At 53.4% G+C, this 20,315-nt stretch overlaps 1 protein-coding gene across 1 annotated transcript in view; it reads left to right on the forward strand.

Moving 5' to 3' along the window:
• Positions 1-20,315, forward strand: part of MPRIP (myosin phosphatase Rho interacting protein) — a 244,564-nt gene that overhangs the window by 214,363 nt on the left and 9,886 nt on the right. Inside the window, exons 15-23 of the mRNA XM_046676267.1 lie at positions 905-1,021; positions 3,584-7,459; positions 11,144-11,291; positions 12,067-12,184; positions 13,429-13,588; positions 14,578-14,697; positions 15,751-15,837; positions 16,555-16,717; positions 18,461-18,546. Of these exons, the coding sequence (XP_046532223.1) occupies positions 905-1,021; positions 3,584-7,459; positions 11,144-11,291; positions 12,067-12,184; positions 13,429-13,588; positions 14,578-14,697; positions 15,751-15,837; positions 16,555-16,717; positions 18,461-18,546 (4,875 nt within the window). The remainder of the gene's footprint in view (positions 1-904; positions 1,022-3,583; positions 7,460-11,143; positions 11,292-12,066; positions 12,185-13,428; positions 13,589-14,577; positions 14,698-15,750; positions 15,838-16,554; positions 16,718-18,460; positions 18,547-20,315) is intronic.

Raw genomic sequence — 20,315 nt, forward strand, 5'->3', positions numbered from 1 at the left:
TTTTTTCTATTTTCCATATCTGTTAATACAGTAATAAAGGCAAGTTGCAATAAAATAACAGTTCAAACTCACATTGCTCTAAACTGCCAAAATGAGCCTACTAGCCAGCAGGCCACACACTGGACCATAAACTTGTTTGGACAGCAATGTCTGAAAGTCAGGAGTCTCTGTACCTCTCCCAGCACAGCCTGGCAGCACCCTGCCTATCCGCTGCACACTCCGCTGCCCGCTCACCACAGCTCTTGGGGCAGAGCAGGGTGTGGTGGCCTACATAGCCCAGCATCCAGTAGACACTGGGAATGTCCAGGGAAGAGGTGGATTTGTGAATGGCTGAATTCAAAGCCACTAAAAGCAAGAAGGGTGTGAAGTAGCTTACTTGCTTTCCACTTCTTATGGAATCCTTCAGGAACTGTTTTTGCAAACAGAATTTTATATGGAATTCATCGTATAAAGCTGGTCAAACGGAGTTGTTTCAGTGGAAGCCCAAGCAGGGCCTGGAGTGAGGCCTGCCTCGGGGCAGCACTGGCCCGTTTGACCACACAGAGGGAACCAGGGAGACCCAGTGGATGGTTTTCCTTCTGACACAGGCACAAAGCCCTCATTTCCTGGTGGGGTCTGCATATTGGATCCTTCAGCAGGTGTGAAAATGATGTGGGTGCCCAGGGTGACAAGTCTGCTGGTGTTATTTACAGCTTGAACTGGCACCTTCAGTTCCAGGCGCTGCAGACAAAGACCAGCTCAGCATATCCACTGCAGGTGGCTACGGTACATGAAAGGAGAGCAGAGGACCCATGTGTGCTCCAGCCTAGCTAGGGACAGAAGTGCCACCATGGGCCTGTGCTGTGCTGCTGCTTCTATTTGTCACCATCGTTTTGCTTAAAAATGTGTGTCTTTTTGCCAACAGTTGGAGCAGAGCCAGAAGGAGGCCTCGGACCTTCTGGAGCAGAACCGGCTCCTGCAAGACCAACTGAGGGTGGCTCTGGGCCGGGAGCAGAGCGCCCGGGAGGGCTACGTGCTGCAGGTAGGGCTGAGGGGCTGCCACGGCCCTCAGGGTGCACTCAGGGCTTCAGTGTGAAGGACCCAGGCAGGCTAGGAATGTGCAAAACCTGGCTGAGCAGGGGCAGCCACTCCCAAGCGCTCTGCCTTTGGGCTCCTCTGCCACAGGATTGGGCTCTCCGTGCATTGGGTCTTGTTTATTTTTCCTCCTCGTGTGACATTTTGGAGACTACCTGAAACCTCTATGTCTAAGGGTTTGTTCTTTGTTTTTTAATAAAATAACTTGGGTTATCTTTCCTTTTGGCTGTCAAAGTACCCAATATATATTTATTATAAATACCATACACTTGCATGTCATTTCTCATTGTTTTCACAATAGCTGTATTAGGCCCATTTTACAGAGTAAAGAAAGTGAATAACAGGCAGCCAAGTGCCTCCTTATGACCAAGTTAGTGGCAGAGCTGGACCTGGTTCCCTGACCCTGGCCATGTCTGTGCCACACATATAGGGCAACCCAGGACTATTGCCACTAGCCTAGAGGCCCCGCATCTTACTCTGTGCCTAGGCTGAAGTTTCAGGGGGAAAACGTGGCCACCCAGTGCTGAGCTGAGAGCCCAAACCCATTGGACTCACAGAGAGCAGGGGGCACTGCCACAGTGCCAGGAGGTCACCAGGACAGGGCAAGCCAGCACAAGCCAACTGTCCTGCAGTGTTCTAGGCCCCGTTCTAGTTCTGGGGTACAAAATAACACACTGTGGCCCCATCAAGCTGATGTGCTGGTGGGGAGAGGTGACTGATAAGTGATTGCTGGGGAAAAGCAAAATGGGATGATGGAACAGAGAACTCGAGCTCTCAGCCCAGCCTAAGGACATGGCATTCGAGTCAGGATCTTGCCACCGACAGGCAGAGCTGATGCTCCTGCCCTGCAGTGTCAGTCTGCTTGCCTGTGTAGACTTGACTTTGTCCCCGAGGTCCCTTCTGGCTCTCAGTGACCCAGAGTCTCGGTGATAAGTTGCTGTGTCAACATTTCCAGACCACAGCGCACTGGCCTTCTGTGTCTGAGCTGTCCCCAGGCAGCACGTGGGCCCTCCGTCAGAGTCCCCCTCCGGCCTCTCTCCATGCCACTTTTGTTGTCTGTTTCCTCTGCCTTCTCTTTCCCCAGCTTTGACCAAGGCCCTGGGTGCCCTGCATGCCCTGGACCCTCCTCCCTAGCCCTATCAGCATAGTTCCTGCTGTGCTCAGTTTGGATGCGGGCACCGGGAACCCGTGATGGTGGGCATCCCTCTTGTCTACGTCTCACTCTAGGGCTTTCTGGGTCATTCATGCAGACCCCCCCCAGCTTTGGGGAGCATCTTTTTAAACCTTGGTGGGGCTCCCATCCTCCACAGATTCATAAAGATACTAGCAGCAGATTTTGCACATTGCTAACCTAGAATCCGCCTCCACGTCTAGCTTGGATGATTGCATGAGCCTGCACTGAAGCCCCTGTCAGTCAGCCCTGGGCAGAGCTGTCTCCTAACACTTTCCTACAAGGCCTAAACATAGGTTACTTTTAACCTCCTTTTGTGCTTTGAAAATACTAATAATCAAAAGTCTGAATGAGCAAGGGGCCTTTGGGGTTAAGGGTCAGGAGGAGTGGGTGCTGTGCTAACTGTGCTGGGAGGAGGCGCTTGCATGGTTTTGATGTGAAGTGTGAGTGTAACTTTAACTTAAGGTACCTGAGTGTCACATCTGTGGCTTCCCCACCAGCAGACCTGGAGGGCCACAGGCAGGCCAGATTCTTAGTCTGGGCATTTCTCACTCTTATTCATGTTCTTGTTTTCCTTACATTAATTAGTTCTGTCTATTCTGCATGCCTTTCAGTTTGGGGAGTTTTGTTTCATTTGTGTTTTGTTTTGTTTTTTGCATGCTTCACTTTCTTATTTTAAATTCCTCAAAGGTTTGTTTGTTTCGTTGATTATCATATTTTACTCCATGGTTTCTGTTTTCCCCTCGTTTTGTCTTCTTGCAGGTAGAGATTAGTTCTTCCTGTCACTGTAGAGGACGGGCGCCACTTCCCAAAGGAAAATGTTTCCATGGCACCTTGCTGACATCCCCAGTAGTTGCCTCCCTTCCTTCTCTCCCTGTCCTAGAAGGAAGTGACGTCATCACCTGCACCCTGGGTCTGCGCTTTTTTAGGGTTTGTCTAGAGCCATGTACCTTGTGTTTTCCAAAACAAACAAGCAGATACCAATGCTCTGCTCCTCCCCTGTCCTCCTTCCTGGCGTTCCTTGTCCTTCAGTCTTCGTTTTGCTTATCAGTGTGTTCCATTACTCAGTTTCGTTTGGTTTATTTCTCCTAGAAGCTATTCAGTTAGAGCTGTTTCGATGTTATTGTCTGTGTTTTCTGTTTACCTACAAGCAACTACTTACCAAAAAAATTCAGATGACTTGTTGGAATTTTTTTTTAATGAAAAAAAATTGTGCAAAGGATAAAAGGCAAAAAGCTCACCAAGGATCTTTTCTGTGGTTGACCCTGGCCAGAGGTGTGACACTCAGAACTGGGAGGCCCGAGTGTTACTAACCAGTGTTTAATCGGTTTTTTTAAGACTGAAGTGGCCACTTCCCCATCCGGTGCCTGGCAGAGGCTCCATAGAGTCAACCAAGATCTCCAAAGTGAGCTGGAGGCCCAGTGCCAGCGCCAGGAGCTCATCACGCAGCAGATCCAGTCCCTGAAGCGTAGCTATGGGGAAGCCAAGGATGCGATCCGGCACCACGAGGCCGAGATACGGAGCCTCCAGGCGAGGCTTAGCAATGCCGCTGCCGAGCTCACCATCAAGGAGCAGGTGCTGGCCAAGCTCAAGGGTGACCTGAGGCTGGAGAAGGACAAGGTCCGCGAGCAGCTGGAGGAGTGGCAGCACAGTGAGGCTGCGCTAAGCGGTCAGCTGCAGGCCAGCGAGCAGAAGCTCAAGAGCGCTGAGGCTCTGCTGCTGGAGAAGACGCAGGAGCTGCGGGACCTGGAGATGCAGCAGGCACTGCAGAGGGACCGGCAGAAGGAGGTGCAGAGGCTACAGGAGCGCATCGCTGACCTCAGCCAGCAGCTCAGCGCGAGTGAGCAGGCCCAGAGGCTGATGGAGGAGAAGCTGCAGAGGAACTATGAGCTGCTGCTCGAGAGCTGCGAGAAGGAGAAGCAGGTGTTGCTGCAAAACCTGAAGGAGGTGGAGGACAAGGCTAGCGCCTATGAGGACCAGCTCCAGGACCACGAGCAGCAGATGGAGGTGCTCCAGAAGGAGAAGCTAAGCGCCAAGTTCGAGGGCAGCGAGGTAGTGCATCAGCTAGAGGAGCAGCTGGAGATGAAAGAGGCCAGCATCCAGAAGCTGGCTGAACACGTCCAGAGCCTCAGGGACGAGCGGGACCTGATTAGGCAGCGGTTCCAGGAGCTGATGGATCGCGTGGCCCTGTCTGACGGGGACATTGCCAAGCTTCAGGAGAAGCTGAGGGGAAGAGAGGCAGACTACCAGAGCCTGGAGCACTCCTATAGGAGGGTGGCCAGCCAGCTCCAGAGTGTGCACACGCTGCTGAAGGACAAGGAGGAAGAGCTGAAGCACATCAAGGAAGTGCATGAGAAAGTTCTGGAAAAGAAAGACCAGGACCTCAATGAGGCTTTGGTTAAAATGGTTGCCTTAGGGAGTAGCTTAGAGGAAACAGAAATGAAACTCCAGGCAAAGGAAGAGATTTTAAGGAAATTTGCAAAGGAGGCTTCAGAGGATGCACAGGAGCCTCAGAGCTTCCTGGGAGAAGCAGAGGAGGATGGCGTGGCACCCTCAGGCCCACAGCTCCAATCCCCAGGCACGCCTCCAGGCTTACCCCACTCGGTGATCGAGGATGAGGACCTGGGGGCTGCCCTGGGAGAGGAACGTGGTGACAGCAGCCCCAGGAGAGAAGACGGTGTGGTACCCCCGAAGTCCGAAGCGCCTGACAGGGAGGGACACCTGCATAGCACAGCAAAACCCGACCAGGGAGTGCCTGGTGTTAAAAGGCAAAGAATTCGGTTCTCCACGATCCAGTGCCAAAAATACACCCACCCTGATGGGTCTGAGAAGACCTGGGCCAGCAGCACGTCGTCCGACACCAGCCAGGACCGGTCGCCCTCAGAGGAAAGCATGTCCTCAGAGGCCACCCCCAGCTCACTCCCTGCGACCAGCGACTCCGACACCTACCTCTCCATAATACACTCCCTGGAGACCAAGCTCTACATCACGGAGGAGAAACTCAAAGATGTGACAGTGAAGCTGGAGAGCCAGCAGGGCCAGAGCCAGGAGGCCCTGCTTGCGTTGCACCAGCAGTGGGCCAGCACTGAGGCACGGCTGCGCGAGCAGCTCCGTGCCAGCCTGCTCCAGGTCGGAGCGCTGGCCTCCCAGCTGGAACAGGAAAGACAAGCGAGGGCGAAGATAGTTGAAGATCACGTCGGGGAGCTCGGCGACTTCCAGGTGAAAAACAGTCAGGCCCTGGCTTGCTTAGAAAACTGCCGAGAACAGCTCCGATCTCTGCCAGGGGCCAACCAGGAGGAAGCACAGGATGCAGGAGCGAGCCCCCTGGCTAGCGTGGAGAGCGCACTGGTCGGAGCCATCCAGGTCCTGCGGCACTGGCCAGCTCCTACAGATGGCGGGGCCCTTGCTCAGCTAGAGGAAGAAAGTTTCTTGGAGGAAGGGAAAGCGACTTCGCAGCAGCCACCACACCAGCCTGAACTGACCGAGGAGGAGCAGCTGAAGCTCCTTTCTGATCAAATAGCTCTGGAAGCCTCACTGATCAATCAAATAGCAGACTCTCTAAAAAACACAACGTCAGATATCTCGCGCGTTCTCCACGAGATTGCTCAGTCAGGAAAGTTGCCACTGGAGTCTGAGAGTGCTGCCATCTGTCCTGGGGCCCCAGCAGACACCTGGGCTAAGAAGGTGCTGGTAGATGGCGAGTTCTGGAGCCAGGTTGAGTCCCTGAGTAAGCACCTGGGGACCCTGGGAGGAGAGCCAGCCGGTGCCTCAGGAGGTGGGCAGCGGAGTATCCCACAGGCCCTGGTCCCCGCCCTCGCAGACGCCACTTGGGTCAGGGCAGAGCTCAGTTTTGCCGTGCAGTCTGTGAGGGAGTCGTTCCAGCGAAGGTTGCAGAGCGTCCAGGAGACCCTCCGGGGAACCCAGATGGCCCTGCAGCAGCACAAGTGTGTGCTGAGGGAAATCCTAGGGGCCTACCATACCCCTGACTTTGAGAGAGTGATGCAGCAGGTCTCGGAGGCCCTCGAGCTCCCAGCAGGCATTGAAGATGGTGCACAGGCATCCTGGGACTTGTGCCCCTTAGGGGAGATGCTGAGTCATCGGAACACAGCTGGCGCCCAGGAGCCCTTTCACTTGTTGGACCAGAGCTCTGGGGCCCTTGTTGCTATTCAGGAAGAACTCGCCCTGCAGCTGAAAGATAAGGCCAGCCTCTTAGGGGAGATATCTGCCGCTTTAACCTCACTTCCCCCTGTGGAGTCGGTAAGAGATTGCCAGAAGCTTCTCCAGGCGTCCCAGAATCTCTCCTATAACACTTGTTTGGGAGGCCTTGGTCAGTATTCTTCGTTACTAGTTCAAGATGCAATTATTCAGGCTCAGGTGTGTTATGCAGCCTGCAAAATCCGGCTGGAGTATGAAAAGGAGCGCCAGTGCTACGAGGAGTCCCGGCAGAGTAGGGTGGCCTCCTGCCAGGAACATGAGCAAGCTGCTGGGACCCTGAGGGAGCAGTACAAGGAACTGCTGCGGAAGCAGAAGAGCGAGTACCTGGAAGTGATTGCCATTGTTGAAAGGGAAAACACAGAGCTCAAGGCCAAGGTCATGCAGCTGGACCGTCAGCAGAGGTGTCTGGAAGAAGTAGAAAGCAAACACAGCGAGAACATGTTTGCCCTGCAAGGGAGGTACGAGGAGGAGATCAGGTGTGTGGTGGAGCAGTTGAACAGAGCGGAGAACACGCTGCAGGCCGAGCACAGCAGAGTCCTGAGCCAGCTGGATGCCTCGGTCAGAGACAGGCAGGACATGGAGAGACACCACGTGGAACAGATGCAAACCCTGGAGGACAAGTTCCAGCTCAAGATCAAAGAGCTGCAGACAATCCACGAGGAAGAGCTGAGGACCTTACAGGAGCACTACTCGCAGAGCCTGCAGTGCCTGCAGGAGGCCCTCTGCCACTGCCAGAGGCAGCACTCGGAAGCCCTGCCGGCCCCCAGCCCCCCGAGCAGCCCCCACCAGCACCCCACCTCCAGCTGGACGGCTGACCAGCCCAGGGGTGCTCTGCAGGTGGCCGCGGGGGAGGCCGACGCCATGACAGGGCTGAGAGAGCGCATCCAGGAGCTGGAGGCCCAGATGGATGTCATGCGGGAGGAGCTAGAGCACAAGGACCTGGAGGGCAGCACGGCCACACTGCGGGAGAAGTACCAGAAAGACTTTGAGAACCTGAAGGTTTCAAAGCATCGTTCCTTTGCAGAGCAGTCGAGGGGCAGGCATTTTCCTGCTTGTTGGGGGGCAGTGTCTGGCCATGGGGCTCTTGGGGCGGAGCTGGGAGATGGTTCTTTGCTCTGCTCCTCCCTTGATCCTCGCTGGCTGTGGTGCAGTCTCAGGGCAGGGCCTGGGCAAGGGTCTAGCTTCCTGTTCAGTATCCCCCACCTGGAAAGACGACTAGCAGAAGGAGCACAGGATCACTGGCGAGAGAGGGAATGTAGTCTCCCCATTGCCCTCCCTGAAGCAGGCAGCCTCTCCGTGTCCCCCCAGGAGGGGAAGTCTCCACTCTCCCCCTCCCAGCCTCACCCTCCCTCGCACCCCCACAGAACTCTGCACCTCCAGGCCCATGCAGACCCAAACCTGAAGGGAAGAGCCCAGGAGAGACCAGCCAGAGGCTCCCCCAGAGGGTCGTCTCCTTCCATCTATACCTAAGAGAGCAGAGCTGGGGTTCCCAAAAGACAGGACTATTTACAAGATGATGTCAAGAGTCACTCGCCTGTCCCAACTCTGGGCAAGTGTCATTTAATGGGTGCTCAATGTAAGAAGGCCTTTCCACCATGCATGGCGTTCAGCTGCTAGTATTCCTTCCCCACGAGCTCTGAGAAATGATCTTTCCTCAGTATCCGTCCCCCCAACTCCATTTCACACACTGCCTCACTAGGCAGAAGACTCAGGCTGTCGCATGCAGAAGTGACATTCCCAGGTCCCTTGGGGCGCTGGGCTATATATGGGGCCGTCCAGGTTCTCACCCACCTCCTTTGTAAGTAGAGAAGCTTGTGTGCGCACACGAGGCTGCCCAGAACTTCCCCTCAGCTTTTCGGCGTCGCCCTCACGAGCTGCTCGCTATCCCTGGGAGCCGCACCAGTGAACGCCCAGGCTCCTCGCAAGCCCTCCAGCCCAGTCAGGCCTCTGGGGAGGTGGTGCCTCCCTGAGCCTGCACACAGCTGGCTCCTGGGCTGCAGACAGCTGCTTTGCTGCTCCTGCCAAACACTGTGCTAACACTGCTATTCAGCATGACCTCCATGGTTCTGTTCCCCAGCAGCTCATTCCTCTGGCTCTGAGAGAAAAAGAGAAATATGCTGTCCATCAGCAGTGTGTTCTTCACCTCGGCATGACAACACAGCCCACTGACTGAAGACAAGCACATGTGGTCACTTGGGCGGCCGAGAGACCATTGTCACTTTTCTTTACCCCAGTCAATCAAAATCTTTTGAGAATCATGAGTCGTGAGAAAGCTTCAAGGGCTGTTTTCCAAAAATACACAAAGGATGCCGCTGTGGCAGTCAGTGTAGCTGAGCACAGCATTCAGACAGGCAGGTGCACCTTTAAAAGTAATTTGCACAAACGCTCTTCCCGAGCGCCCTTCCCGCAGAGCGCCCAGCAGCTTCCCACAGCATCCCGCAGGGCTCTGAGGGCAGGGTTTGGGCACACACCCCGGCTGCACGGGGAGCCGGGCGCCCCCTCCCCACCATGGCGAACTGCTGCTCTCTGCTCCACCAGAGCCTCCTGCGCAGTGAGGCAAGTCCAGCCCTCACACCAGCCAGCTGGGCACAGATAAGGCCCAGCTGGAGACAGCACGCCAGCAGTTAGCAAGGAATCAGAAAGCAGAAAACTGCTTTGTGTGGACAGACTGGCCAGAGGTTTTGCTGGGACCCAGTGTCCCCAGCGGTGATGCGGGTTGCGTTGGGGCCTCCGGTAGCATTTCTCAGCAGGGCTTGGACGCTGCTGTCCTGTGCTGCGTCTTCAGTCCTGTGCCTGTGAGCATCCAGCCCATCTGCAGTGTTCTCGTTGCCCCCATGAGACGTGCAGAAATTACAACCAAACACTACTCGTGAGGGGCCTGGCTAAGAGCTATTACTTTGTGAAGGTTTGTGCCCAGGTCAGGGAGACCGCGGTCCTGGCCTGCCAGCTCCTCTTCTGACAGCCACAGGCTGACACCTTCCCTCACAGCTTAACACAGTAGTCGTTGAGGAACTTCCACTGATCCCAGGGACTATTGGCTTAAACATTGAAATTTGTTTACAGATTAATCATTTTTTAACACACGTGCTCTTCAAGGAAGCAGCTGATCTTTAAAGATACCTCAGTGTTTCTGTGGAAAGACTTCTGACCTTCACCTTTAAGTGACCTAAAGCACTCAAATGCAACTAACCCTTATGAGACCTACTAGTTGTGTGTTAACTGAGAAGCCACGTGTGAGCCAAAGCCTGCGGGAGGGAAGGCGAGGGCCTTGGGCGGGCCCAGGGCTGGGGCCATGCTCTGGGCTTCCTCCAGCTGTCCTGTGGAAGGAGGGTGGTGAGGGGAGGCTGCCGGCTTCCAGCTGGGAGCCGCTGGGAGGAGGACTGCCCAGAGACTGGTGGACAGCAGTTAAGACCATTTGCCCTGTAGAGTAGATCTGTTGCAGTGTAGTCCAGACTGTGACCCTGAGTTTGAAAATACTGAATGGAGGATCTCAGAAAGGCCTTAGTTACTGTGGGGCACAAACAAAGACACCCAAGCCTGATAATTTGATTTCTTGAATCCGTGTGCAGGAAGACTGACCAAACAGTATAGGGTTGGGAGTGGGTAGCCCCCACATGCTTGCATTTGGAATGTAACATGACCACATTCTTCCAGTTTTTAAAAATCACTGAAAGGCCTGATCCCTAATCTGAAACAGATTGTGCAAAGGATTTAGACAGAAAGTGTGCTTCCATACACAAAACGGCTGCACACAGCACCCTCACAGCTGTGTGACACACTCACCTGCCCTGTTGATAAGAGTGACTCTGCTAAGCCTTCCCAGTGTGGCTGTGTAGGATGCTTTGAGCCCTTCTCAGGGCCTGCCTGTGTCCTTTCCCCACACTCATGTTCAGGCAGTAAACCAACCCAGGTTGTAACGAGGCACAGACGAGGTTGGAGAGCAGTTCCTCTGTTTTGTGTCTCGGGACAGTTAGTGCAGTCCCTAATTAATTAATGCCCCTCTTTGTACTCCTTCAAGAAAACGGAAGGAAGACATAGGCTGGAAAGGAGGAGATCATACACCCTAAACTGATTCCCTCAGTGGACACCTGACAGGTTAAATGACCAGGGGAGGGTGGCTGGTTAGTGGCAGGGCCCCCTGGCTCCGTGCACCTCCATACCCGGTTCTCACGGGTTACACATCATTTGCAGGATGGCCTTGGCTCCCTCCATCTGACAAAGACTCACCCCTGTTCACGACTGTTCATGAAGCACCCGGTGGTGACTGGCACTGAGAGTTGCTCCCTGTGTGACTCAGACCAGATGCAGTGAGGCTTTGCACGTTCCCTCCCTTCCTCTAATCAGTCCTACCTGGCAGTAATGCTGTAAAGGCCCGGGGTTGGCTACTTTAAATTCCACTGCAACCTCACAACCAACTCTTTCCATGGAGAAATGGGATTCAGAACAATCACAGAAATAAGAATTTATAGATGTAAACACCCTTTTCTAAAGCATAAAAACGCCCAGTGCACCAGCGAGAGTCTGCAGACAGCCACGAGGTGGCCTCCCTGGCTCAGTGCTCAGCTTCAGGGAGCATGCTCTCCATACCAGGGAGCCTGGAAGAGCAGGGCTGCTGGTTTATTTCTTAAACAAGACACACAACTTAAAGAAAAAAAAATCAATAAAGTCCGTCATATCTTGCAGGCCACGTGCGAGCGAGGGTTTGCAGCAATGGAAGAAACGCACCAGAAGAAGATTGAAGACCTGCAGAGGCAGCACCAGCGGGAACTAGAGAAACTGAGGGAGGAGAAGGACCGCCTCCTAGCCGAGGAGACTGCGGCCACCATCTCAGGTGGGGGTGCGCCTAGTGGCCGGTTTAACTCCAAGGCAGGAAAGGTAGCAGACTTCTAAGGTGAATGCACAGCTCAGAGCCATGAGCGGCCTTCACACTGCCTCACGCTGAGATTTAAGCTTCGTTATCCAAGAGATTTCTTCTTTGACAATTCTCTCCAAGGAAAAGGCTGGTTTTAGGAGACCTTTGAGAGCTTGCAAGCCTAGAGCCAGCGCACCCAGCTACACATGGGGCCGTCCCCAGCCTCATCAGTCTGATCAGTGGCATTTGTCCGACACACACCTGTCAGTGTAAGACCATCTCTGCCTGGCATGCCCTGTAACATGCACAGAGATTCTGTAGCTTCCACCTGGCGGAAAGGCTTTGTCACAGCGCCGGAGTGCTCTCCCCTGAGCAAGCACAATGCCTTCAGCTCTGTGGTGCCCTCCCTTGATGTAGTTACACTTTATAGTGGTTTATAAGTATCGAGAAAATGTACCAGCCTAAAAGCTTGTTTGTTATGTAAACTCATGCTTGAATTTAACATTGACATTTATTTAATTAGTTTGGTTTTCTTCTAACATCAAAAAAAATGCACCCGTATCCCTTTTGTTGGGGGGCAGTTCCCTGAGAATTCTGTCAGACTGCGTCTACCTCAGAGACTTGGTTTGAGAGAGGCCAGCTTGACTACTGATGGATTTAGCATTAACAGAGGGTAGACATCACACCCTTCTGTCGACCTTGCCGGGCCCCGCCCCAAGCGTCTTGGCGCTCATGGGCATGTCCTTGCCTGCAGCCATTGAAGCCATGAAGAACGCCCACCGGGAGGAGATGGAGCGTGAGTTGGAGAAGAGCCAACGGTCCCAGATCAGCAGCGTCAACTCAGACATTGAGGCCTTGCGACGGCAGTACCTGTGAGTCAGCCTCAAGCCCAAGGAGGCAGCCCTGGGGGAGGGGCTGGTGGGAGGCCCTTCAGGTGGCGAGTGATACCTTGCAAGAGCCATGAAGATGCAGGTCCTGAGGGTGGTGGTAGCGGAGGCCCATGGCGCTGAGGGCAGCTCAGATCCTTTCCTGAGGAGCTGAGCACCATCCAAGGGTCAGCGAGCCACTGGCTCTCATGGCCCAGGTGGGCTTCCTGTCACTGAAACAAATAAACAGAAACTAATCACTAAAATCTGAAGGATAAGATGCAGCAAAGGAAATGTTACAAGTACTAGCCGATCTTCAGGGCTGACTCAGAGGCCAGCCCCTGGAGTCCGTTCTCTCTGTCAGCTGCTGCTGCCTCAGTAGCTCGCATGAGGAGGGGACCTGGTCTAGTGCCTGGTGCCTGATGCTCCATGGCTGTGCGTGGCAGAGCAGCCATAATCCCTGTGTTTGTGGAAAAGCATGTGTGCCAATTCCCTTTTCCTAGGCGAGAGAGTGAAGAGCAGACAGCAGCACAGCCGCTCTTGAGTTTCCCTCATAGGACTAACTCCACTGGGAGCCCTTGAGTTGGCTGCCATGGGAGCCATGCAGAGCTAACCTTTCCTGGGGGTCTTTGCACCGGTCTGGAATCAGGGTCCCTGCCTCTCCAGGGCTCCCATTCCGTGCAGTCGCACTCACCTCAGCAAGGGGGGTGACAGGTGCGTGAGGCCCAGACGGCTCGCCCTGAGGCCCCTCGTCCTTGGTTCCACCAGTAGGAGAAACAGCCCTTCTCAAGGAGTCCGGGGTGACCAAGAACGATGTCATCAGGGTTTGATTTTATGACGTGGACAGAGTTTGGCACTGGGTTATCAGACACAGATCGCCTCAAAAGTTAGTGCTGAAAACAAGTCGTCAGTCTGACTAATCTCAGAAACAGGGTGTTGCTTTGGCACGAGTGAATGAGTTCTCTTCTGATGTCATAAGAGCCGTTTTGTCTGTGGGGCTATTAACCTACTTGGAAGAGGACTGGGGAAGGACACAGAATAGATGTCTTTAAGCCTGAAGTACTTTTTAAGTTGTCCCTTATTGAGCTGGGTACAAACTTGCTGAGACAACAGAATGCCTAGGATCTGCCCTCTGTTGCCCAGCTCTCCCTCTTGTGGCTTGTTGCCCTCGAGTTTCACCAAGGGGCCACAGAGCCTTTCAGAGGCCTGGGCCCAGGCGAGGGCAGAGGAGTGAGGTGGCCTCTCCCCAGGGAGGAGCTGCAGTCGGTGCAGCGGGAGCTGGAGGTCCTCTCGGAGCAGTACTCACAGAAGTGCCTGGAGAACGCCCACCTGGCCCAGGCGCTGGAGGCTGAGCGGCAGGCCCTGCGGCAGTGCCAGCGCGAGAACCAGGAGCTCAATGCCCACAACCAGGTGAGCCTGTGCTGGAGCAGGGGTCAGGCCCCACCTGCGAGGTGGCCCTGAGGTTGCTGAGCCACAGAGTGGGGACAGAAACTCACTGCAGATGGTGGAACCCGGGCCATCCTGCCACAGGGACCCGCAGTTTAGATTTGCACTTTGGTTCTAGCCCTTTGCAGACTCTCAGAGGTCTCACTTCTCCTGAGCATCTCTGGATTTTTTGGTTTATCGTTGCTGGGCAGGGTCTGGGAAGGTCATTGTACCTGGTCCCGGCCTCCCATCCCCAAGGCTGGGACCATGTTTAAATGTCTCCCAGTCAAGACCATACACTGTTCATGTTTATTTTTGTCAGATTACTCTCTTAAAATTTGCCTTCTCCTCAGAATATTGGGGTACATTTAAAATCTGGGCTAATGGAAAGGCTCGAGGTAGGTTTAGTTTGATAAAGGCTTCTCTCTGGGTACCAAGTTAGACCACCATCCACTCATCCTCCCTAGCACAGAGCAGACAGACCTGTTGGCCTGGTCCAGGCTTGAGGCTTCTGTGGGCCCAGGCCGCCCTGTCTGAGGACTGGTGCAGTGCAGTGCAGTGCAGTACAGTGGCCTAAGATGACCACTTGTCAGTTGGAAAGAAGGTACAGAAAGTGAGCCGGGGACGGGGCAGGAGGCCCAATCCTGCAGAGACTCAAATGGGACAAACTGTAAAACGAATTAACAGTAGTTATGGTGACAGAAAGGGATTAAGGATTATGGAATCCTGCATACACAATTCTACAAATATTACAGAGCCCACGTGAACAGCTTTTGTAGGGGTGTAAAGTGCAGGTGGTGACAACCTTGCATGTTAATCTAAAATGTCACGGTGTGACAGCACTGCTCGCGGCCTGTGCGCTTGCACATCTCTGCCTGTTGAGGAGAAAACGACCTGTCCTCATTATGTTGTGTGATTGTGGCCCCTAGCAGCTCTGCTGAGCATCCCTGTTGTGTTGTGTTGCTGTCCCCCAGGAGCTAAACAACCGCCTGGCTGCAGAGATCGCACGGTTACGGACGCTGCTGACAGGGGACGCCGGCGGAGAGGCCACTGGCTCGCCTCTCACGCAGGGCAAGGACGCCTATGAGTTAGAGGTACTGCTCAGAGCCAGGCCCCCTCTTTACCCAGGTCTGTACCACACCAGCCCTAAGTGGGGGCCAAGGAGTGGCCCATAGTTTACAGTATCATTGCAGGGACAAGACTCGGAGACAGCAGGAGGAGAAGAACATGGAAAGATCCGAACCACCCCAGGACAGCAAGAGAGAACAGTTAGCTGCCAGGCAGTGTGGGATCCATGGCAGGAGTAGGGACCCCTCACAAAGCTGCGAGGACCTTTAACCCCATCCTCACTCACCTCCCCTCTCGCCTCTGTTTCTGCCACCAACACTGACCACTTGAACACTGCAGCTGCTTGAGATTCTGTAATACCCTGTTACTAAGGATCAACAAGGTTCATTTTAAGTCAGAGTGATTGATTTTTTCTTTTTTCTATAAGATTGGCACCTGAGCTAACATCTGTTGCCAGTCGTTTTTGTTTTATTCCTCCTCCCTCTCCCCAAAGCCCCCCAGTACATAGTTGTATATTCTAGTTGTGAGTACCTCTGGTTTTGCTATGTGGGACGCCGCCTAGGTCCGTGCCCAGGATCCGAACCGGTGAAACCCTGGGCTGCTGAAGCAGAGCGTGCCAACTTAACCACTCGGCCTCAGGGCTGGCCCCAGAATGATTGTTTTTAAATGTAAACCGCATCCTTCTTATGACAGCACTTAGATTTCTCCCCGTTCAATTAAAATTTCATCATGAAAATGCCTCTTACTAAATGATGTGGGAGAGGCTGAGTTCAACAAAAACTTGAATAGGATGCCTGGGCTCAGTCCCAGGAGCTCACTGTGGTCCCCAGACTGAGAAGGAAAGTTCTCAGGTCCAGGAGGAGTCACAGCAATTTCTTTCCTCCGGCTTCTATTTTGGTGTGCACTCTCTAAGCTGTGAGCAGTGTTTCTGTTTGCTGGCCTTTCAATGGAACATGAGAAGAAGGTTGCTGGCACACCCTGCGTGGAAAGGAGTTCTCTGCTGACTCTCAGCCTCTGCTTTTGAGACTCTGGAGGTCCCTTTGCTCCTGACGTCAGTCCCTAATTTCTCTCTCTTCTAGGTCTTATTGCGGGTCAAGGAATCGGAAATACAGTACCTAAAACAAGAGATCAGCTCTCTCAAGGATGAGCTACAGACGGCACTGCGGGTAATAGCACACCACCACAGGGGTGGGCCTGGAGAACAGACCTCAGGGGGGGTAGGGACAGAGACTCCAGAACTCACAGAGGTCCTTGCACGCTCCTGTCATAGGCTATTCTAGGGTAGATTTCATTTTCATGAGCAATGTGGTTTCAAACTTGAGTTCTCTTAAAACGCCAGCCTGCAAGCAGATGTAGTCAAATTAGGGAGCCCACCTGGTCTCACCGTGTCCTTGCTCTTCTTGTGCCCCTCTGTGCTTTGGTGGGGCAGTGAGACTTGAGAGAAGCCTCTTTCTGGGAAGTGAGAGTTTGGCCAGGCCTGCCAGTTTCCTCCAGGGCGTTCTCAGAATCTGAGAGGAGCTGACAGAATCCCTAGTGGCCATTCTGGCTCTTAGAAAATCCAAGACAGTAAGGGGATTCTCCAGGCTGAAGCCGCAGGGAAGCCCTCAGGGGTCAAGGCTGCACCAGCCTGGTGGGCAGCCCAGGGCACTGCTGCGCCTGCACTTGTCTGAGCTCCTGGGGATTCTGTAGCATGTTCAGACGGCGACTCGGGGCTGTGCCCATTTTACTTTGTGTCCACTTCCTGCCTCTGGAAGACAGGGTTGACCTGCCTCCTCTGCTGCCAGTGGCACACCCCCATCAGTCCCCAGAAGCGTCGCAGCCCTGGGAGACAGACCACCTCGCCTGGCTATAATTACCATTTGCTCTGTCCTCTTATCCCCAAGGACAAGAAGTACGCTAGTGACAAGTACAAAGACATCTACACAGAGCTCAGCATCGTGAGGGCGAAGGCTGACTGTGACATCAGCAGGCTGAAAGAGCAGCTCAAAGCAGCGACGGAAGCCCTGGGTGAAAAATCCCCCGAAAACACTCCTGTGTCAGGATATGGTGCGTTCTTCAGGCTCTGGGTTACGGCTCAGTAACTCATGGGGATTCGGTCATAGAGTTACTGGCACTTTATTCAAAGCAGAGGAATACTGAGGCTGTTTTAGACTCACATTCCTTCACAGAGAACAGCAGAGTGGCGCTAGGCCCAGGGCTGGCAGGCATCCTGGTTTCCACGTGGCTCTCCTGGGTTGGGAAGCCGTTTTCCTCTCGGCAAGCGGGTGGCAGACATTGTATCTGTTACTCTTTGAGGGGAAATCACACTATCAGTGTGTACTTTCATAGTAATAACAATTTGCATTTTTCTGTTTTCATAAAGAACTCAATAGTTTGATGGAAGCAGCTCTCACTAGTTGCTTGATCCTGGGGTTTTACCATAAAATCTGCAAAAGGCCATGTTGGCAGAGGGGAACAGGGGAGGATGCTCCCTACTGGAAAGATGTCCTAACTCACTCAAGGATTAGTGATAGTGGCAGTGCTGATAGGTGGGTGGAGAAAAAAACATTTGCATCGCTGCGGAGAGGACAAGTTAGCAGTCTTTCCGGGAGGCCACAGGCTGTTTGTTGCAAAATTTAAAATCGAGCTATAGACTCACTTTGGAAGGGTAACAAAATGGTAAGAGTGGCTGCGTCTGAGGAGGAGCCCAGGATGGCCAGGGACAGTGGGAGAGGAAGACGTGGAATTAGGGGAGACAGCATATGTCCCATGACTACCGAGTAACTTCTGAAAAAAGCAAGGGAGTAGAAATGTGCGAACAAGGATATTTAGCACTTGTATACAGGACAAAAACTGGATTCCCCCTCCACAGTCCTCTATTTGTATCAAGTGTTTGTAGCAAATGAATGATGATTTAAACTGCGGCATCATTACAGGATGAAGTGCTGTGTGCAGTGCTTAAAAGCCATCACGGGGATGTTTCTGCTTTGACATGGAAAGAGATCCATAAGTACATTAAGTTTAAACAAAGCCCCACAGCGGGGCCGGCCCCAGGGCCGAGTGGTTAAGTTCTTGCGCTCCGCTTCAGCGGCCCAGGGTTTCACCGGTTCGGATCCTGGGCTCGGATATGGCCCTGCTCATCAGGCCATGCTGAGGCGGCATCCCACATAGCACAGCCAAAAGGACCTACAACTAGAGTATATATATATGTACTGGGGGGCTTTGGGGAGAAGAAGAAAAAAAAAAAATTGGCAACAGATGTTAGCTCAGGTACCAATCTTTGGAGGCGAAAGAAACCCCATAGGCGCAGGATACGTGGTATGTTATAACCCCATGTCTATTTGTTTAGGTAGCCATGCTCACCAAGTCTAAAGGACTGTATGCCAAACTGTTAAGAGTTGTTGTCCAGTGTGGGTGGGTTATGTGAAGGGCTTGCTCTTACTGTTGTTTCCCAACAGTCCTGGGCTCCCAGGAGGAAGGCAGGGAGAGGTGAATAATGGGGTTACCAGGTGCGCTTGGCAGTTCAGGTGCAGCCCCGGAGCGAGGCATCCCAAGCCCTCCCCACAGAGAGCGCTGCCCACCCTCTGCAGCCGGAGGCCCCCACAGACAGTCTCCGGTTGTTCTCACGCTTTCAGTTGTTCCAAAAAAGATGTCAAGGGTTTTATGGTTATTGGCTTTGAAGCCCTTAAAGTTCTCAAAGGAAACGTCATAAGTGTGTGGTGACAACAATAAAAACTTGGGAAATTTTTAAACATCAGTTTGGTTCCAGAGGGTTTTAGGAAAAAGTAATGGGTTTGTGTGCTCCTTCAGATATAATGAAATCTAAAAGCAACCCTGACTTCCTGAAGAAAGACAGATCCTGTGTCAGCCGGCAACTCAGAAACATCAGGTCCAAGGTGAGCCTGGGGTCCAGCCCCTGGGTGTGGGGCTCATGGTCAGAGCCCACCACGGGCTTCAGCAGAGGGTCCCCATGGTCCCATACTCACCCAGCCCCACACATTTACCCTGCTGGGCCAGTTCTGGTGGCTTCGAGCTTTGTGTGTCCTTCGTGCAGCAGTGGAACCACCTCCTGACAGTGACAGTTGAGGGGCCAGGCCTACAAGAAGTAGGGCTGGAAGCAAATTCCACCTTGGACCTCCAAGGCTGGATTCACCCCAGCCCCTCCTGTGTCAGTCCCGCTGCGTCTGTACTGTTCCTCACACATCCCTAGTTTAACACTGACGCCATCTGCCTTCCAGAGAGGAAGCTGCCTGCACCCCTTGCCCCCCGACCACGTAGTAACAAATCCCCAGCGTGCGTCCCCCGCCCCCTGTGTGCCTCCCCACGGGAAGGACGGGCGGAGGGTGGGGAGTGGCAAGCATGCTGCACATAGGATTTATTGTGTGTGTGTCTTATTTTTTTGCTCTTTCCTCTGACAGTCCGTAATTGAGCAGGTCTCATGGGATAACTGAAACGAGCCCGCTTCCAGGTCCCCTGTCGTGTAGGTAAACCACCTCTCACCACCCACCCACCTGCCACCCTCGAGGGGGTGCATGCTACCTGCATGCACTGCTCACACCTCCATAGCAAGCTCCTTGTTTTATTGTTACTTTATTTAAAATTCATCCTGCTCCAGCAAGCACATACACAATCCAAGTGAAGTTTCTTTAACCTGTTGTAGTGAGTTAACTGGCACTGTAACCTCTTAACAGAGTTGACCCCCTGCACAGGGGAGCTCCCCTCCCAGCTTGGTGGGCTGGCTCACAGAACCACCATCTCGGGTGGGCGCAGGCATGCGAGCAGCTCCTGGCACCGGTCAGCATGCACGTCCAATGATCTGTGTACCCCACATTCTCTGGGGAAACCCCTCTTGCCCTCTGTCAAGAGGTGGCCTTGGCAGATACCTGGCAGCAACTGATAAGCAGGGTCTCCCATCACTGAAGAACCCCCCCCCCACCCAGTTAAAAGGCCGAGGCAGGGCTGAGCCCAGGTATTCAGGGAGCTGGTCCCTCAAGGGCGGAGCTCAGGAAAATGGCTCACTAGAGCAAGATGACTATAAGGGATTGGGCTGAGTGTTTACCAGTACTGTTTTCTTTAAACAAAGCAAAAGCTTCTCATTGGGTGCCATTGAAGGCAGTGTTATAAAGAAAGGAGGTGGAGGGACTGACATGCTGGCTGAGAAACATCAACCCATTTGAAAATGAACACGAGGACAAAGGGTCCCACGTCTGGGCACTCCCTGTCTTCATCCTGGTCACGTGGTCGCTCACTCCAGAGAGTGATTACCCAAGGAGAAGATTGAGGATAGCAGGAAGGACATGGGGCTGGGCCAGGCTCCCAGCAGAGGGGACGCTGACGTGGCCTCAGATGGCACTGGCTCCTTTTACTCACGCACCCACAGCTCACCCTCAGGTGGGATTCGAGTCCTCCGTCCTTGGCTGAGGGGCTTCAGCCCAAGGCTCGGGTGAAACAAGTTTGCCTGAGGAAGAGCTTTAAGAAAATCCAAGTATTTTAAACCTGGCCAGTTTGGTTTCTACAGTCCCACATCACTTACAACCAAATACGATTTAGACTTGATTGAAAACTTTGGGCTTTTTTCTTTAAACATGAGAAAACATTCTATTTAGGAAAAGGAAAACTTGTTCTTTGGTTTATGGTTTTCTTATTGAAGATTCACCTTCCATCC

Source organism: Equus quagga, chromosome 11, assembly GCF_021613505.1.
Source record: "Equus quagga isolate Etosha38 chromosome 11, UCLA_HA_Equagga_1.0, whole genome shotgun sequence".
Taxonomy (NCBI): domain Eukaryota; kingdom Metazoa; phylum Chordata; class Mammalia; order Perissodactyla; family Equidae; genus Equus; species Equus quagga.